At 65.7% G+C, this 14,340-nt stretch overlaps 3 protein-coding genes across 3 annotated transcripts; 1 reads left to right on the plus strand and 2 right to left on the minus strand.

Annotated features, from left to right (window-relative positions):
* Positions 1 to 2,006: 2,006 nt before the first annotated feature.
* Positions 2,007 to 7,921, minus strand: CHLNCDRAFT_139875 (hypothetical protein; the record flags this gene model as incomplete). Its single annotated transcript, XM_005843754.1, has 11 exons — positions 2,007 to 2,210; positions 2,429 to 3,594; positions 4,371 to 4,743; positions 5,361 to 5,453; positions 5,556 to 5,679; positions 5,882 to 6,111; positions 6,306 to 6,352; positions 6,492 to 6,768; positions 6,900 to 7,306; positions 7,534 to 7,618; positions 7,901 to 7,921. 11 exons carry the CDS (start codon positions 7,919 to 7,921, stop codon positions 2,007 to 2,009), a joined length of 3,027 nt encoding a protein of 1,008 aa, XP_005843816.1.
* Positions 7,872 to 12,281, minus strand: CHLNCDRAFT_59800 (hypothetical protein). The gene is made up of 15 exons (XM_005843755.1): positions 12,048 to 12,281; positions 11,867 to 11,920; positions 11,529 to 11,690; positions 11,100 to 11,267; positions 10,809 to 10,919; positions 10,470 to 10,543; positions 10,214 to 10,304; positions 10,015 to 10,080; positions 9,756 to 9,821; positions 9,534 to 9,603; positions 9,173 to 9,408; positions 8,932 to 8,992; positions 8,569 to 8,663; positions 8,267 to 8,381; positions 7,872 to 8,101 (listed from the first exon to the last, which is right to left on the minus strand). Exons 1-15 carry the CDS (start codon positions 12,201 to 12,203, stop codon positions 8,055 to 8,057), a joined length of 1,572 nt encoding a protein of 523 aa, XP_005843817.1. The 5' UTR covers positions 12,204 to 12,281; the 3' UTR covers positions 7,872 to 8,054.
* Positions 12,282 to 12,436: 155 nt separating this feature from the next.
* Positions 12,437 to 13,942, plus strand: CHLNCDRAFT_139877 (hypothetical protein; the record flags this gene model as incomplete). The annotated part of the gene is made up of 5 exons (XM_005843703.1): positions 12,437 to 12,509; positions 12,608 to 13,043; positions 13,333 to 13,471; positions 13,609 to 13,707; positions 13,802 to 13,942. 5 exons carry the CDS (start codon positions 12,437 to 12,439, stop codon positions 13,940 to 13,942), a joined length of 888 nt encoding a protein of 295 aa, XP_005843765.1.
* Between the last annotated feature and the right edge of the window lie 398 nt (positions 13,943 to 14,340).

The raw sequence follows: 14,340 nt of genomic DNA on the forward strand, positions 1-14,340 counted from the left end.
CAGATAGCGAGCGAGCTGACTGAGTAATAGGCACAGCCGACCGCCGCGGCAGGCCACTTTGCACTCCTGCCTGCAATGCATGCACCCTTACATGTGCAGCCTTCTGGTATTTTCATGTGCCTGGGAGATGTGCGGGCATGGGGGCCCATGTGCCCCATGCCATTTGAGTGCCCGGCGGCGGCGCTGCCTGCCGCCGGGAGCCCGCACCAGCATCGGCACCCGTCGGCCTGGCAGGCCTAAGCTGCTAAGGATCCCCACGTCCCCCACCACGTTGTGGGGGTTGCGTGTCCGGCAGGACGGGGAGCGGGGCCAGGGTGGGGTGACCCTGGGACGCTCAGCTGGGGGGAGGGTGGTCGGAGCCATGGAGAGGGTGCTCCATGGTCCACCCCCTCTCTTGATGCCCCTTGATCACGTGTGCCCCCTGCCCAAGGTCTGCTCACGCGGCCTATCATAGCGGGGTGACTGTAACACAGGCTCGCCGCCCGCCAGCTTGCCGCATCTGAAGTCGGAGAGGCTGGACACGTAGTTGCACTGCCCGCTGGCACATGCGCCGTCCAACGGGTTCCCAATGTCGTCCGTGCAGGGGCTGCCGTCCAGCAGGCCACATATTTCGTTGGAGTTGCACACGCCGCTGAGGCACATCGCATCGGTGGTGCACGCCTCGCCGTTTGCCACAGGGCTGCAGGAGCACACGGTCAAGCAGGTGCAGGCAGGGATGTGAGCAGGCGAGGTGCCGCCTTCCCTTGCACCCAAAGGATTGCATCCGACGCAGCGTGCAGCGCTGCACCCCCACGCCGGCCTGTGCCAACGCACTCTGGAGGGGGAGGGGCGGGTGGCGGGCGAGGGCGGGGTGGCGGGCGCGGGCTAGGAGGCGGCCGAGGTTTTGGAGGTTTTGGAGGAGTAGGTGGTTTTGGTTTTGGCGGTTTGGGCTTTGGAGGACGAGGCGAAGGGGGCCTGGAGACAGCATCAGCCATCTGCAGAAGCAACAAGCGCACAAAGTCAGAACTGAGGTCGCTGCAACGTGAATTTCCCACCGGTCACATGCATGCTGCAGGTCACATGCGTGCCGCGCCGCAGCCGCCAGCGGGACGCCCTCCGCCCACCCCCAGGAACCCTGCTGTCCTCCGCAGCGCGCAGCGCTCACCGGCATGCTGCAGGCCCATGCAAGCGCCAGGCAGGCCGCAAACAGCAGCCGCCTGCGGCTGGCCCTGATTGGAGCAGGTCCTGAGGTCATCACACCTCTGCCGCCAGCTCAGCGCAGCTCCTGTGCTTCCCGAGAGTAAGAAGACGAAGAAGAGGAGAAGGATAGAATCCGCGGGACGCGGGATTTGTTCTTGGGCCGTACTGGGAGGAAACTGGGTTCCAAGCCCCTGGATCCCGTGTGTAAAACGAGGGGGAACATAGGTGAAGGTCAGCCTGGATCGATCAGCCGCCGCCGCTTGGCCGCGGCTGCCCGCCTCCCCGCCACCTGCGCCGGCGCCGCCGTTACAGCCGCTGAGAAGAGAAGAAGAGAATACGCGGGGCGCATGACTGAGTATAACAACAAAGTGAAACAGAGGTCCAAGTCAGTCGAGATCGTGCAGCCGCCACCTCCTCAGGGGGCTCCAGGCTGGCCGCCAGCGCACGCCGTCCCGCCGCTGCTGCTGGCCGGTACGGGCCGCGTGAGGTACACCACGCCTGCTGTGAGCCCGATCCTCAGGAGACCTGCTGCGCTTTGCCCCGCACCACCGCCCTTTGGAAAATGGCGGGCAGCGCCCCACTGCCGCCGTCTGCCTGCCTGCCACCGCCTGCCTGCCACCGGCTGGCCGCCTGCAGCTGCCGCTTGCAGCTTTCGGCCGCTGCCTGCTTCTTCTTCTTCTCAATGCTATGTTGGGTCTCAGCAGAAGGTGCCGAACGGCACGATGCAAAATTGGCTAGCTCTGAGCGGCAGAGGCGCTAGGCGGGCACCACGCGCGGGCGGCAAAGCCGCCGCGCCATGGGCCTTGTGAACTAACATGCTGCCTGCTTCAGTCATCAAAAAAGTAGTCAGGAGCAGCACTGCGGAACAGCTCAATGATCTCCCGCACCAGCCGCACCTCCCGCAGGCTGGCATCCGGCATGGCGGCTCCCGTCAGAGGGCTGGTGGCCGCGTGCCGCCGCAAGCTGGCCTCGATGTGTGGCCGGTCATACACGTGGCCGTCTGCCGCAAGCACCGGGTCGGTCAGGGTCTCCTGCAACACAGGCGGCGGCAGCAGCGGGTGGCAGTGGGCTGCAGCCGAGGCGGGCGGCCGGCGGGGCTTCCAAGGGCTGGAGCGCGGAGGTGGTGGTCCACCATAGCCTGCACAATCATGCTCAGCCGTAGGCATGCACAGCAGCAGTACGCCGACTGTCCTGCCCGCAAGGGACCACACACACAGGCTCGTGCGCAACAGGCACAACAGGCGCGCACCAGGCCCAGTGGGCACTCCAGGAGCCGGACCAGCTCCTGAAGGGCCTTGTGGATGGCAGGCGGCATCTCCGGCTGCTGCTGCCGCTCAGGTGCAGCGCCCGCCGCAGCCGGTGCTGCTGGCAGCGGCACCGGCGGCACCAGCACCGGGGTTGTGGGAGCTGCCAAAGGGACAGCTGCAGGCGCGGGCCAGGCTCCGCCCGTAGCTGGGCGGGAGCTGCTGGGCCCTCCCGCCGCAGCAGCTGCACTCCTGCCAGCCTGAGAGTCGCCCTCCAGCCCGAGCTGAGCCAGCAGGCTCCACAGCTCCACTTCATCCTGCTCAGCACCTGGCCGCACCTGCTGCTGCTGCTGTTGCTGCCTGGCGGCCTGCTGCTGCTGCACCCTCGGCGGCTGCTGCTGCTGTGGACGTCGCTCCAGGCCAGCAGGCTGCAGGGTGCGGGCTTCTGCGCTGGTCCTGCCAGCCACCATGGTCTGCCATGGCGCCTCATCCTCAGGCTCTTCATCGCCCGGGCCAGCGGTGCCTGCCGCTGGTGGGCTTGCATCCGCAACAGGCGCTGCTGACAGCGACGGCTGCAGCAGGACTGGGGTTGCTGGGCCAGCCTGCGCCTGCTGCCCCTGCTGCTCTGGCTGCGGCTGTTGCTGCTGCTGCTGCTGCGGCGGCTCTTCCTGCGTGCTGCCGCGCTGCGCTGCCGCTCCCCCCTGCTTCTTGCGCTGCTTCTGGCGCTGCCTCTTGGCTGCTTTCTTCGCAGCCCTTGCTGCCGCGGCAGCCGCAGCCGCCTCCTCCTCCTCCAGCAGCTCCTGAGCCAGATGGTCGGCCACCTGCGTCTCATTACTCCTGTCCATTCCATCCTGTAACCGCAGACGGCGACGTACTTCCTCTTCTGGGTCGGCCTGGCCCGTCAACTGCTTCTCCCGCTGCGCCCTGCGCGCCCTCAGCCTCTGCTGCAGCTGTTCCCGCCTGGTGGTGGGCCTGCTCTGATCTGCCACCGCGGCCGCGTGCTGCTGCGCTGCAAGGTCTTGCTGCTCTGCTGTGAACTCCCCGCTCTCCTCAAGCTCGCTTGCCGGCTGGAACAGACTTGGCTCGTTGCTGCTGAAGACATCCAGCAGCCTGCCCAGGGAATCCACGTCGACAGCGCTGGCAGCGCGCTCATTGAGGTTGGAGTTGACAGCTGCAGAGAGCTGCAGGGCAGCCAGGAACGAAGGGAGATGAGGAGCCAGGAGGCTGACGCCTTGAAGCCGGAAGATGCTCACTCCCTTCTGACAAGATGTGCATCAGGCACACAGAAAACAGCCAGAGGGCAAGCGCGTTGTGCACAGCGATACTCCTATGAAGGAACCCACAGAATGCTGCCGCTCACCGTTAGGGGCAATTGGGTGCATGAGTGAAGATAATGTAGCATTTTGACTGAAGCCTGTGGGAGCCGATTGATGTCAGGCTCTATCGTCAGCTGCCGGGCGCAGGTGCAGCAGTCCACAAGCCAATCATCTGGCTGACGCAGGTGGAGGTGGAGCAGCAATTGCTTCAGCAGGAATGCTATGGCATCTGCAGATTGGGAGGAGGGAAGAGGAGGGGACCAAGGTGTGTCCTACAAGTTGAACGGATGAAGCATCCACTGGCAGTCCCACGGTTTCGCCACTGATCTGCATAGGCAACGACCATAAGCAAGGCTTACCCAATGTCCTTTGCAGCACGGGACCATGAGCTGTACGAAACCCGCCCGCAGCGGTAGCAGCCAGGACTGCCTGCAGAGCTGCAAGACCCGGGCCAGGCAATTGCTCCAGCTCCTGTGCCGCCACCTCGTGGGCAGGAGGTGTCTGCCTGCTGAGCGCCCAGCCTGCACATTCAATTCCCACCAAATGTGTGAAGCCCGCAACCAACATGGGCGCAAGCAGGGCAGAGCACAGGCAGGGGCTCATCCCTGAAAGGGCCTGAGCTCAACCTCACCTGCCCACTCCAGGGGTAGCAGCAGTTCTGGCATGCCTTCGCTTGCCGCCAGCGAGACCTCCTCGGCGAGTGCGCCATCTCTGTCGGGTGAGCCGGCGAAGCTCTGCAACGCTGAGGCCACCTTCTGCAAGCTGTCGGGCATGTGGCGCACCGCGATGCGCAACATTCCCAGGGCTGCCTCGTGGCTTGTAGGCGGGGGTGCGCCATTGCTGCCGTCGAATGGCCTCGAGAACGTCATTTCCTGCTTCATGAGCTGGATGGCGGCGTCCAAGTAGTGCCAGGCAGCCCTCGCATTTAACCGTGCCTTCTGCCTCGCAAGCAAGGCTTCGCTCTGCCAGTCCGCAACCTGCTGCATCTCGCACAGCAGAGAGGCCTGCACCAGCAGCAGGCAACAGCAAACCAGGGAGTCACAGCCAGCACAAGGGTCCTGGGTCAACTGCAGGTGGCAGCGGGACCGCATGACGCATCAGCTCGCCTCACCCTGTCGAGGGCCTTTGCTGCCTGCACTGCAAGTGTGGCCAATGACCAAATCATGCGCCTCGCGCCAGCTGCCGCAGACAGATTAGCAGGCTGTGTATCAACCATAGCGCGCCGAAGGGCCAGCAGCAGTCGATGAGGCAGCGCGCCCCCTCGCTGGCTCTCGACCTGCAGGCAGGCTGGCAGGCAGGCACATCCCGTGTGAGAGGCAGGCGGCGCTGCAGAAGCTGATTGAGCAAGTACTACACTGTTTGTACCTTGCGAATGAGTTGCCTGAAAAATTCGGACCCCATCGGCTCCTCCAGTAAGGAGAGAAACTCGCCCAGTTGCGGCAGGCAGGGGCAGGGGTCTGGGCAGATGCAAAGGGCCTGCAAGGGAAGCCAGACACGACTGTGGCCAAGCGGGATGGCGAGCCTGCTCTGATGGCGAGGCAACAGCAGCTGCCGATCCCTGATGAAAACATGCATGAGTTGACATGAGATGTGCAGCGCCAGTAGAAGCTCTCCCCCGCACCTCGGCCACCTCGTGCAGGACAACCACTGCCGCCTCAGCCACCCCCGTAGCGACAGGCGCCGTCAGGTCGTCGTCGTCCCACCAGAATGCTGCCTGCAGAGCAGCAAGGTGGGAATTGAGCAAGCAATGCGATCCCCACCGCCTTCCACCTTGCTTTCAGCATGCAAACCAGGGCGGGCGCAGTCCACTGAGTACCTTGTACACATATTCCATTCTTGGGCACAGGTGCTCCCACACCGTGCTGCCAGCAGGAAGGGGCGGCAGCTGCCCAAAGACAAAGTATTCGTACACCTTCCAGACAACGGCAGGAGGCACCAGGCTGCACAGCAGGAGAGGGATGTGCGTGCACACATGTGTTGGCACGGCGGGGAGAAGTTGGGGTGCTGCAGCAGCTGGCTTGCAGGCAAGGGCCAGCAGAGGAGGCGGGCCAGCGCCCTGCCTGCACCATATCCAGGCCCCAGGCGGCCCCCTCCACATCCCTGCTGCGCCCAGCTGTGGCCAGCCCCGCGTCCCAACCATACCTGAAATCCAGGGGGCCCTCCCCCTTCTTCATGCCTGCCGGCACCCCGTCGGCATCCGACAGAATTGCCAGCACCCCCGCCATCTTCTCATCCGTCAGTTCCTCGCCCTCAAAAGCAGCATCCAGCTCCGCAACCTGCTCCAGCGCCAGCGCCTGGCCATTCTTGTAAGACGCGCACAGGTATGCTGAAACGCGCTTCCACCACCCCAGGTCGTGCCAGGCCACGATTAACTGCGGAGAGCACAGATCCCGGCGATGAGAGCGCCAGGCAGCGCGTGTGGGTGGTGCGTATGGCGCTAATGTATGGCGCTGAGCAAACATCGGCCAGCGGCAGCCAGCGTGTGACGCCGGTGCACCTCTGCTAGCACCCGTGCCCTCACCTCACTCCGACTGGGACCGCCTGCGTCAACCACCGCACACCAGACCCTGCTGCTGACGAGGAATCCACCAAGGGTCGTATCAAGCTCTTCATCTGCAAAGGGCACACCCCGGCACCGTGATGGGTCACCAGGTCCAAGGGCTGCATAAGACCTTCCGCCAGGCATAGCTACATGCTATGGATGCTGGAGCCGAGCGGCCAGGTTGTGGCTGCCGCCGCCGCGCTCCCTCACCTAAGAGACGCTTCACCGCGCCGCGCCAGCCGCACCGCAGGAGCATGTCGCACTTCAGCCGGTTGTTTGCCAGTAGGAAGGGCGTGGCGACGTGCAGGCTGCTCACGGCCTGCTCTCGCTGCTGTACCGCGCAATGCAGGAAGGTGGGGTTGACAGGAGTTCTTGCAACATCTGCTTTCTCGAGCTCGTCGACTGCACTGGTGTGCAGGGACAGCACCTGGTCCACATCCAAACCGCTTGGGTAAACCTGGACCCAACGCAGCAGCGACTTGGCCACCTGCAGCATGGCAACTCAGAGGGCAGCTCAGAGGGCAGCTCAGGAGCCAGCTCCTCAGAAGGCAGCCCTGCTTCCAACCCAAAGCGAGGAACAATCAGCAGCCGCAGGAGCCTGCAGATGCTGGCCCTCACCTTGTTCTTTTGCAGCTTTGCCGGCATGATGTCCCGCTCTGGCGTCAGCCACGTGAGCAGCAGCTCTGCCGCCAGCTGGCTGGCCAGAATCATTGCTGTCGCGCGCACAAGTTGGGGAAGCACATCCCCGGAGGCTGCACCTCCCGCGCCTGCATCGAGCTCCGATGCGGGGTCGCTCATAGCGCGCTTCACTTCCACCTGCCGCACCAGCTGCATCGCCGCCGGCAGCTCCTCCACTGTCACCCAGCGCAGCATCTCGGCCAGATCCAGCACCGCGCCCGGGACCGCATCTGCTTGCTCCACGGCGAGCGGCAGCGCCGGATCTTGGAACGTATATGCCTCAACGGTATCCAGGCGGGCCACTCCCACAGCCAGCACCAGCAGCGCCAGCAGCCTCGTCACGTGCTCTGCAAACAGCCAGGCACACCACAGTTCGCCACTGCTCCAAGCGCATGCACTCCATGCGCTATGGGCTGCATGCACCACACTTGGGCCCGTAGCATTCGCTTGCTGGTTATGAATACAACAGACACACACACAGCAGCCCACTGCAGCAGAGGCGCAAGGCAGGCCTCCCCCAGTTCGCCAGGTGGCAGTGCACCGCCGGCCGGCAGCCCAAGTGTCGGCCGCCTACCCTGCTGCTTGGATGCTTCCCTGAGCCTGATCGTCAGGTCCAGCAGGAGGTCCCGTGCGTTGGTGGGCTGCGCATGCTCGACGGGCTGCGCAGCATCTTCAGGTGCCGGCCCTTCATAGACATAGTGGAGACTTCGGCGCAGTTCCTCGTCACCGAAATTTCTGTTCAACAGCCAGCCGAAATAGCGCCCGTCTACGACCCCTCCGACACACCACTTCTTTGGCCCGTTTCCAAGTGGGGCGAGTCGCAACGACATGTTCTTGACGAGTTGAAGGTGTGTAGGTCGCCAGTTTGCGCAGATTTTGCCCCGTGTGTCCTGCCCGCCACGGTGGCGCCACGAGGGCATGCATTCACAGCAGCTCCTCACGCACGAGGAGGGTGCGGGCATAGGAAAAAGGGCCTGGCATGCGTGAAATGTATGCATCACTATTGCAGGGAGAGGGCGGCAGGGAGATGAATGTACAGACCGAAGAGAGCACAACTTGCGCCACACGCCGCATGGACGGCTGGCAACTGCAACCTCAGGCGGCCTGGGCAAAGCCCACGCGCTCATTGCCGTAATCAAAAACTGCAAGCAGGTGCACACGAACGCAAGACCGCCGATTACGCTCAGGACGCGGCACCAGGCGTGGCATCCACAGCAGCTACTCCCCGCCGACACAGAGCAGCGCGGCGTGGCGCACAATTGGCGGATCACAGCGCAGCGCGCCAGCCCCCGCAGTGCGGCACCCACCGGTGTGGTAGGGGCCGATGAACATGTCCCCCAGGATCCACAGCGGGCCCAGCGGGGGCGGGATGTCCAGGCCCATGAACCCGCTCACACACTGCTCCTCGCCCATGCTGCCGATCTGCGGGCGGCGACACCAAGCAGGGCAAGCCCACGGGGAGAGGGTGTGCGTTTCGTGGGGGCAGTCGCCATGAAAGGCTGGGCAACACTAGCTTGCTGTGCTCCTCACACTTGATAATGCACCGCCCACGTTCACGCGCTCGCTCGGCGTTTGTTTGGAGTTCTTCTGTTTTGGTGTTACCGCTCACCTTGAGCACGTACTGCTCCGGCCCCAGCACAAACTCCTTGCCGCCCACAGTGAAGGCAATGGAGGGCATCTTGTGCAGGGCCTTGCAGTCTACCACTGCAGGAGGGGCGGCGCAGGGAGGAGAGGAGCAGGAGAGGGGCCAGGCACCTTGGTGAGCTCACGGCGTTGGGGGTGCACACTTGGTGGCCGCCAGCAGATGCAGCCGGCCTTCCCGACCCCGGCACAACCTCAATCACGCAGCTGCATCATGCTCAGTGCAGCAGGCACCCCTCCCTTCCGTCCATGCCGGGCTGGGCTAGGCGGGGCCAGCCTTTCGGATCACGGTTCGGTGGGGCAGGCCTGCCGGCTGCCAGGCGCCTCTCACCCGACTCGCCGCCGCTGCCAAAGGAGAAGGTCTCGCAGGCGCGGTCCAGGTTGTGCATGATCTGCAGGGTCACAGCATGGCGCAGCGTGGCGCAGCGCGTTGAGCCCGACCACACACCCAGATACCTGTCTGGCTGGTCGCCGGGCAAGGCCCTCCCTTCATCCACGCATGGCGCGGGCAGCAGTGCAGAGTCGGGGCTCCGAGGCAGCCAACGGGCTGCCCGCCAACCGGCCAGCCACACCTGCGCCATGGTCTCGTTGTTGGCCAGAGCGATCTTAAGGTACTGGACCACAAACTGGCACATCTCACAGCTGTCGTTGGCTGCGGCGCCGCCCACACCGCCGGCCTGCGCCTCCTCCTCGCCCTCCCCTGTGCCCGCCGCCAGCGGCTGCTCCTGGCCCTGCTGCTGGCCGTACATCTTGAGCAGGCGGCGGTACTGGGCGCTCTTGGAAAGCACGCGGCGGTCCTCGCCCACGCCTGCGGCGGCCACAGGGTGTTGGCAACGCGATGGTGCTGGAAGCAGGGTGCAGGGGACCTGCGGCGCGGGGATCGGCCGAGCAGCGTTGGGGGGCAGCGAGCGGTTATTACAACGCGGGGCGCACCTGCTGCGCTGCACAGGCCCACCGACTGGCAGACCGCCTGGGGCGGCATGTTGTTGATCAGCTTGATGATCTGCAGGGCAGGCCCACAGGGCCAGGCCGGGTTGACGAGGATGTACGCATGCAGACCGGGCAGGTGACTCGCAGGGGTAGGTGTAGGTGACATGGAGACAGGGAGGCAGCAGTGCACAATACTGTACTGCTGGCGGTACTGCCTCACCGTACCTCGGGCAGGTACTGGTGCACCATCTCCTTGCACTGCTCCACCAGCACCGGCTCCGCGCCGATGGCCTGCAGGGCAGCAGGGCAGGCGCCGGGGCCAAGCACGTGCGGCTCTCATTGCGTGTGTTACTGCTCCTCGCTGCTGGCCGACACTGCAGCAATCAGGTGTGGTCGACCCGCAAGCCGTGTGGGCGCAGGCATCCTTCAGGTGCGGCTGGCTGGCTGGCGGGCTGGCTGGCTGGCTGGCAGGTGGGTAGCTCACCGCATTGATGGCATCAATCACGTCTGGCGGGCCCACCAGCAGCGAGGTGCCGGTGTCAGCGATGGCCTGCAGCAGGCAGCAGCCCCGGGTGTTCGCTGCAGACCGTCCTGGCGCAAGCAGGCACCGGCGGCCGGGCACAGCGGCACGCCGGCGCAGCCCAGCCCAGGGCTGGACACCAGGCTGCCCCTCCCCGGCGCACCTGGCAGCCCCCCTTACAGAACTCGCCGCCGCCCTCCACCTCCATGCCGTCCATCTTAAACTGCCAGAAGCCGCGGCGCGTGACGGGCACCCTGCAAGCGAGCAGGTGCAGCACAGGGGGGCAGGGTGGCCCGCCGGAGCTCGAGGCAGGAGCACACACACTAGCCAGGGGCGCCGGCCGTGGCCGGATCCCTCGCCGCAGGCCTGCCATCCAACGACAGCAAGCCTTGCCCAGCCCAGCCCGCCGCCGCACCCACCAGGTGTGCTCCCCCACAAAGTGATCCGGGTCCACACCGCCCAGCACCAGCTCGCCACCCTCCTCCCCCTCCACCTGCAAGCCATCGGCAGGCGGGGAGCATGCGCGGCGCAACACACTGCTCGCCGATCCCAGCAACAGCCGGCGGCTGTGCCTGCCCTGCGCCACCGAGCGCTGGGCTTCCGACGCCCAGAGGCGAGCAGGCAGGCAGGCAAGCAGCCAAGCAGGCAGGCAGTCGGCCAGCTAATTGGGCAGAGCTGCACATCCAGCGGGCAGAACAACAAGCAGGCGGGCAGGGACCACACAGCCATGCAGCCGGAGGCAGGGGGGGCGTGCGTGCCTTGCGGTTGAGCCAGAAGGAGAAGACGGGCTCTGGCAGCAGCGACTGCTGCAGCATGTTCTGAAACGGCGGCGTCACCTTGCCCACCGCAATCTCGGGGAAGCCCATGCCCTGCGGGGAGGCGGGGGGTCGCACAGAAGTAGGCAGCGGGCGGCGCAGCCAGCCAGCCAACCGCTTCGCTGCGCCACACGCACGGAGCAGCCCCCGGCCTGCCTTCCGCTCCGCAGCGTTGACCTTGTCGCAGGCCGCCGCCACCCCACATGCACCACCACTGCAAGCAGCACCGCTCACCAGGATGCCGTCGAAGCGGGCGGCGATGAAGGCCAGGCTGGGCTCCATCGTGGCCTCTGCAAACACCTGCCCCTCCACCTTGAGGCCCCCCATGCTCAACGTGTCCTGGGACAGGAAGCCAGACAGCTGCCCGCTGCCGTACTGGATGGCAAACTCGCGGCCGTCCTCCTGCAGGGCGCAGGGGAGGAGGCCGCGTCGGTGGGGAGGCGGCGGGGAAGGCGAGGGGGCAGCGCGGCGCCGAGGAGGGTCGCCCGTTCGAGCAGGCGGGCCGCCCACTGCATCGCGCACGTCGGGCCGGCACGCAGCGACACGTGTGCGCGCACGCGCCCCAGCCCTGCCTCCCCAGCTTGTCGCCTCCTGCAGCCTGCTGCCACTGCTGCTGCCTGCTGCCAACTCCTCCTCCCTCCTCCTCCTCCCTCCCTGGCTTGCCTTGTAGGTGTGCGAGCGCTCGGCATAGTACTTGGAGTGCAGGTAGCAGGCGACGGAGAGGTAGGAGCACTTGGAGGAGGGGACCCACAGGTTGGAGGAGCCCGTGTCAAAGATGACCTGGAAGCTCTGGGGCGGGGAGCCCAGCCCGATCTCGCCGTAGTACTGCAGGCAGGCGGGCGGTACAGCGGGGCGGGGCGGCGGGCCGGCTGGTCGGGGCGGGGCGCCCCAGAAGAGGGAGGGGAGGCGGCCGCGGGCGTGGATGCAGGCACTGGCTGCAGCCTGTCTAATGGCTAATGCTGACCAGGCTGTCCTCAAAAGGCGCTTGCAGCTGACTGCACCTGGGCATCCATGAAATTTGTGATGGGCACGGGCTCGGCGTCGTTCTCTGCCGCCTGCGCGGTAAAGGGGCGGACAGCGCCACAGCGGCCCATGGATTGTGTGTCATGCATTGTGTGCCTGATTTTCTGTGCGAAGGGGTGCATGCATACAGGGACTGTTGGAAGCGGCGCAAAACCTCACCGGCGCCAGCGTCACGAGGCGGTGCTTGTCCTTCAGGTGCTGCCGCTGCTCCGCCACCAGCGGGAGCTTGCGGAGATGGACTTTCAAGGGTCCGGTGGCCTGGGCAGTGGCTACCAGGCACAGCAGCGCCGCGCAGGCCGCGATCAGGCGCGTCATGGTGGGCAGGGCTTTCGCCGAGACCTCAGAAGGTGGCACCAGGTGTCCGGCGAGTTGCGCAAGGTCACCGGAGATCGGTGAACGCAGCAGCTGGGAGGGGAAGGGCTCAGGAGACGAGGGCGCCCGGGCGCGCTGGAAAGGCCGTGGTTTTCTGCATCAAGCAGCCTAATCAGGCGTCGATCACACTCTACGTTCGCCTGGTTGTGTCAGTGGGGTGCTGCGAGGGTCCCAGTATGCTGAGAAACACCCACAACCTGGCGCCCTGCGCAGCCACCGCACCGGGCCCAGCGGCCGGCCTGACGCCAGGTACTGCCCATGTGTGCATGTTGTGTGTCATGGTTGGACGCCGGGCGCATCGGGCTGGAAGGGTGCCTCACCGCCGCCGCCGCCGCCCGTCCCTGCAGCCCGCCACTGCCGCCAGCGACCCTCTGTGGTTGCCAGCACCGGCAGCAAGGGCGGCAGCCAGTCTGCGGCAGCGGCGGGCCCCGCCAAGCCCGAGGCTGCCAGCAGCGTGCTGCCCCGCCGCCAGCTGCTGTCGCTGTCGCTGCTGGCGCCCGCGGCGGCCGTGCTGCTGGGCAGCGGCGCGGCGGCGCCGCTGCCGGCGGCGGCCGACGAGGCGCCTGCCGCGGCCGCCTCCTCCGGCTCAACAGTATACACCGACCCAGAGGACAAATTTTCGATTGAGGTGCCCTCAGGCTGGGCCCTGGCCACCGGCGCGTTTGGCGAGGAGGGCACCCTGACCACCAACCAGGCCCGCTTCTCCAACGCCGCGGGGCTGCGCCGCGTGGTGGCCTTCCTGCCGGAAGACAAGCCGGAGGTGTCGGTGGCCGTCACCATCCAGTGAGCGGCGCCGGCGCCCGCAGCAAGCATGCGGGTGGCGGAACCTTGTTGGCTGAGCGGGCGGCGGGCATGCATGAACGTGCCTCGCCGCCGCACCCGGCGAGCACCAGCATCCGCAGCAGCAGCAGCGTGGCTGCCACCGTCAGCAGCTGGGCGAGCAGCCGTTGGCACAGCCGCTGCCACAGCCGCCAAAGCGGCAGCGTGGCCAGCCGCGGCGGCATGGCCACGCCGGCAGATGGCAGGCGTGGCTCAGCCTGTTGCCTGTTGCCTGGCCGCGCGCCGCCCGCAGGTTCCTTGGCGCCGACTACACCGGGCTGGGCTCCTTTGGTACCGCCCAGGACTTTGCCACGGGCGTGGTCAACAAAATGGACAACAGCTACATCCTGAAGCTTCCCGAGTGGCGGCGCGCCAAGGAGCCACCTGTGCAGGTCACCGGGGCCGCACGCCGGGCGCGGGGCTGGGCTGCCATGGGGGCGCTCTTGCCTCGGGGCCATGCGCCTCCAACCAGCAACCACACGCCCCGCCTTGGCCACCCCGCGGCACTGATGTGATCGTGCGTGTGCAGGTGGCAAAGCTGCTGGACGTGAAGGATGTGGACAAGCGGCAGTACATGTTTGCCTACACGCTGGCCAAGGAGGGGGAGGCGCAGCGCACGGTGTACCAGGTGGGGAACCTCTTGAGAGCCCTGGGGGCAGCCTGGACTGTATTCTTAATGCTGCGACTCTGTTCTGAAGGAAACGAAGCGTGGCCTGCCACAGGCGGTGGCGGTGGGCAACAACGGGCGTACAAACCGCTTCTACACCGTCAACGCCTCGTGTGCGGGGGCTGACGTGGAGCAGTACGGTCCGGTACTGCAGAAGATAGTCGAGTCGTTCCGCGCCCCTGTGGCCGCCGTGTGAGGCGCTTGGCTGGGGGGCTGAAAAGCCCGCCTTTCTGGGCGCCTGCGGGGCTGCCCATGCTGTCGCTCACAAGCGGCATGCAGCCCTTGCCGCTGCGCTCGACTCTAGCTGCAGCAAGGCCACGAGCCAGTTGCTCGGTTACAGAAGGAATGAAGTTTAATTAGAACCAATCCGTCGCAAGTCAATTTCATCTGCCTGTTTTTCTTTTCGCTGCGGAATCTGTGTGTGGTGTTGTACTTGGGGGCATGGCTCTGGTGCCATTGGGCGACACTCAGAGAACTTGGAAAACTGCTTTGGCACTATTTATCAGTGACTGATGGATCGACTGGATGCACTGCCGTGGTGCGCGATGATGATTGTAGCATGTAACTGAAGCGAGAGAATGGAGCTTCCAAAGT

Source organism: Chlorella variabilis (assembly GCF_000147415.1).
Source record: "Chlorella variabilis unplaced genomic scaffold CHLNCscaffold_27, whole genome shotgun sequence".
NCBI lineage: Eukaryota > Viridiplantae > Chlorophyta > Trebouxiophyceae > Chlorellales > Chlorellaceae > Chlorella > Chlorella variabilis.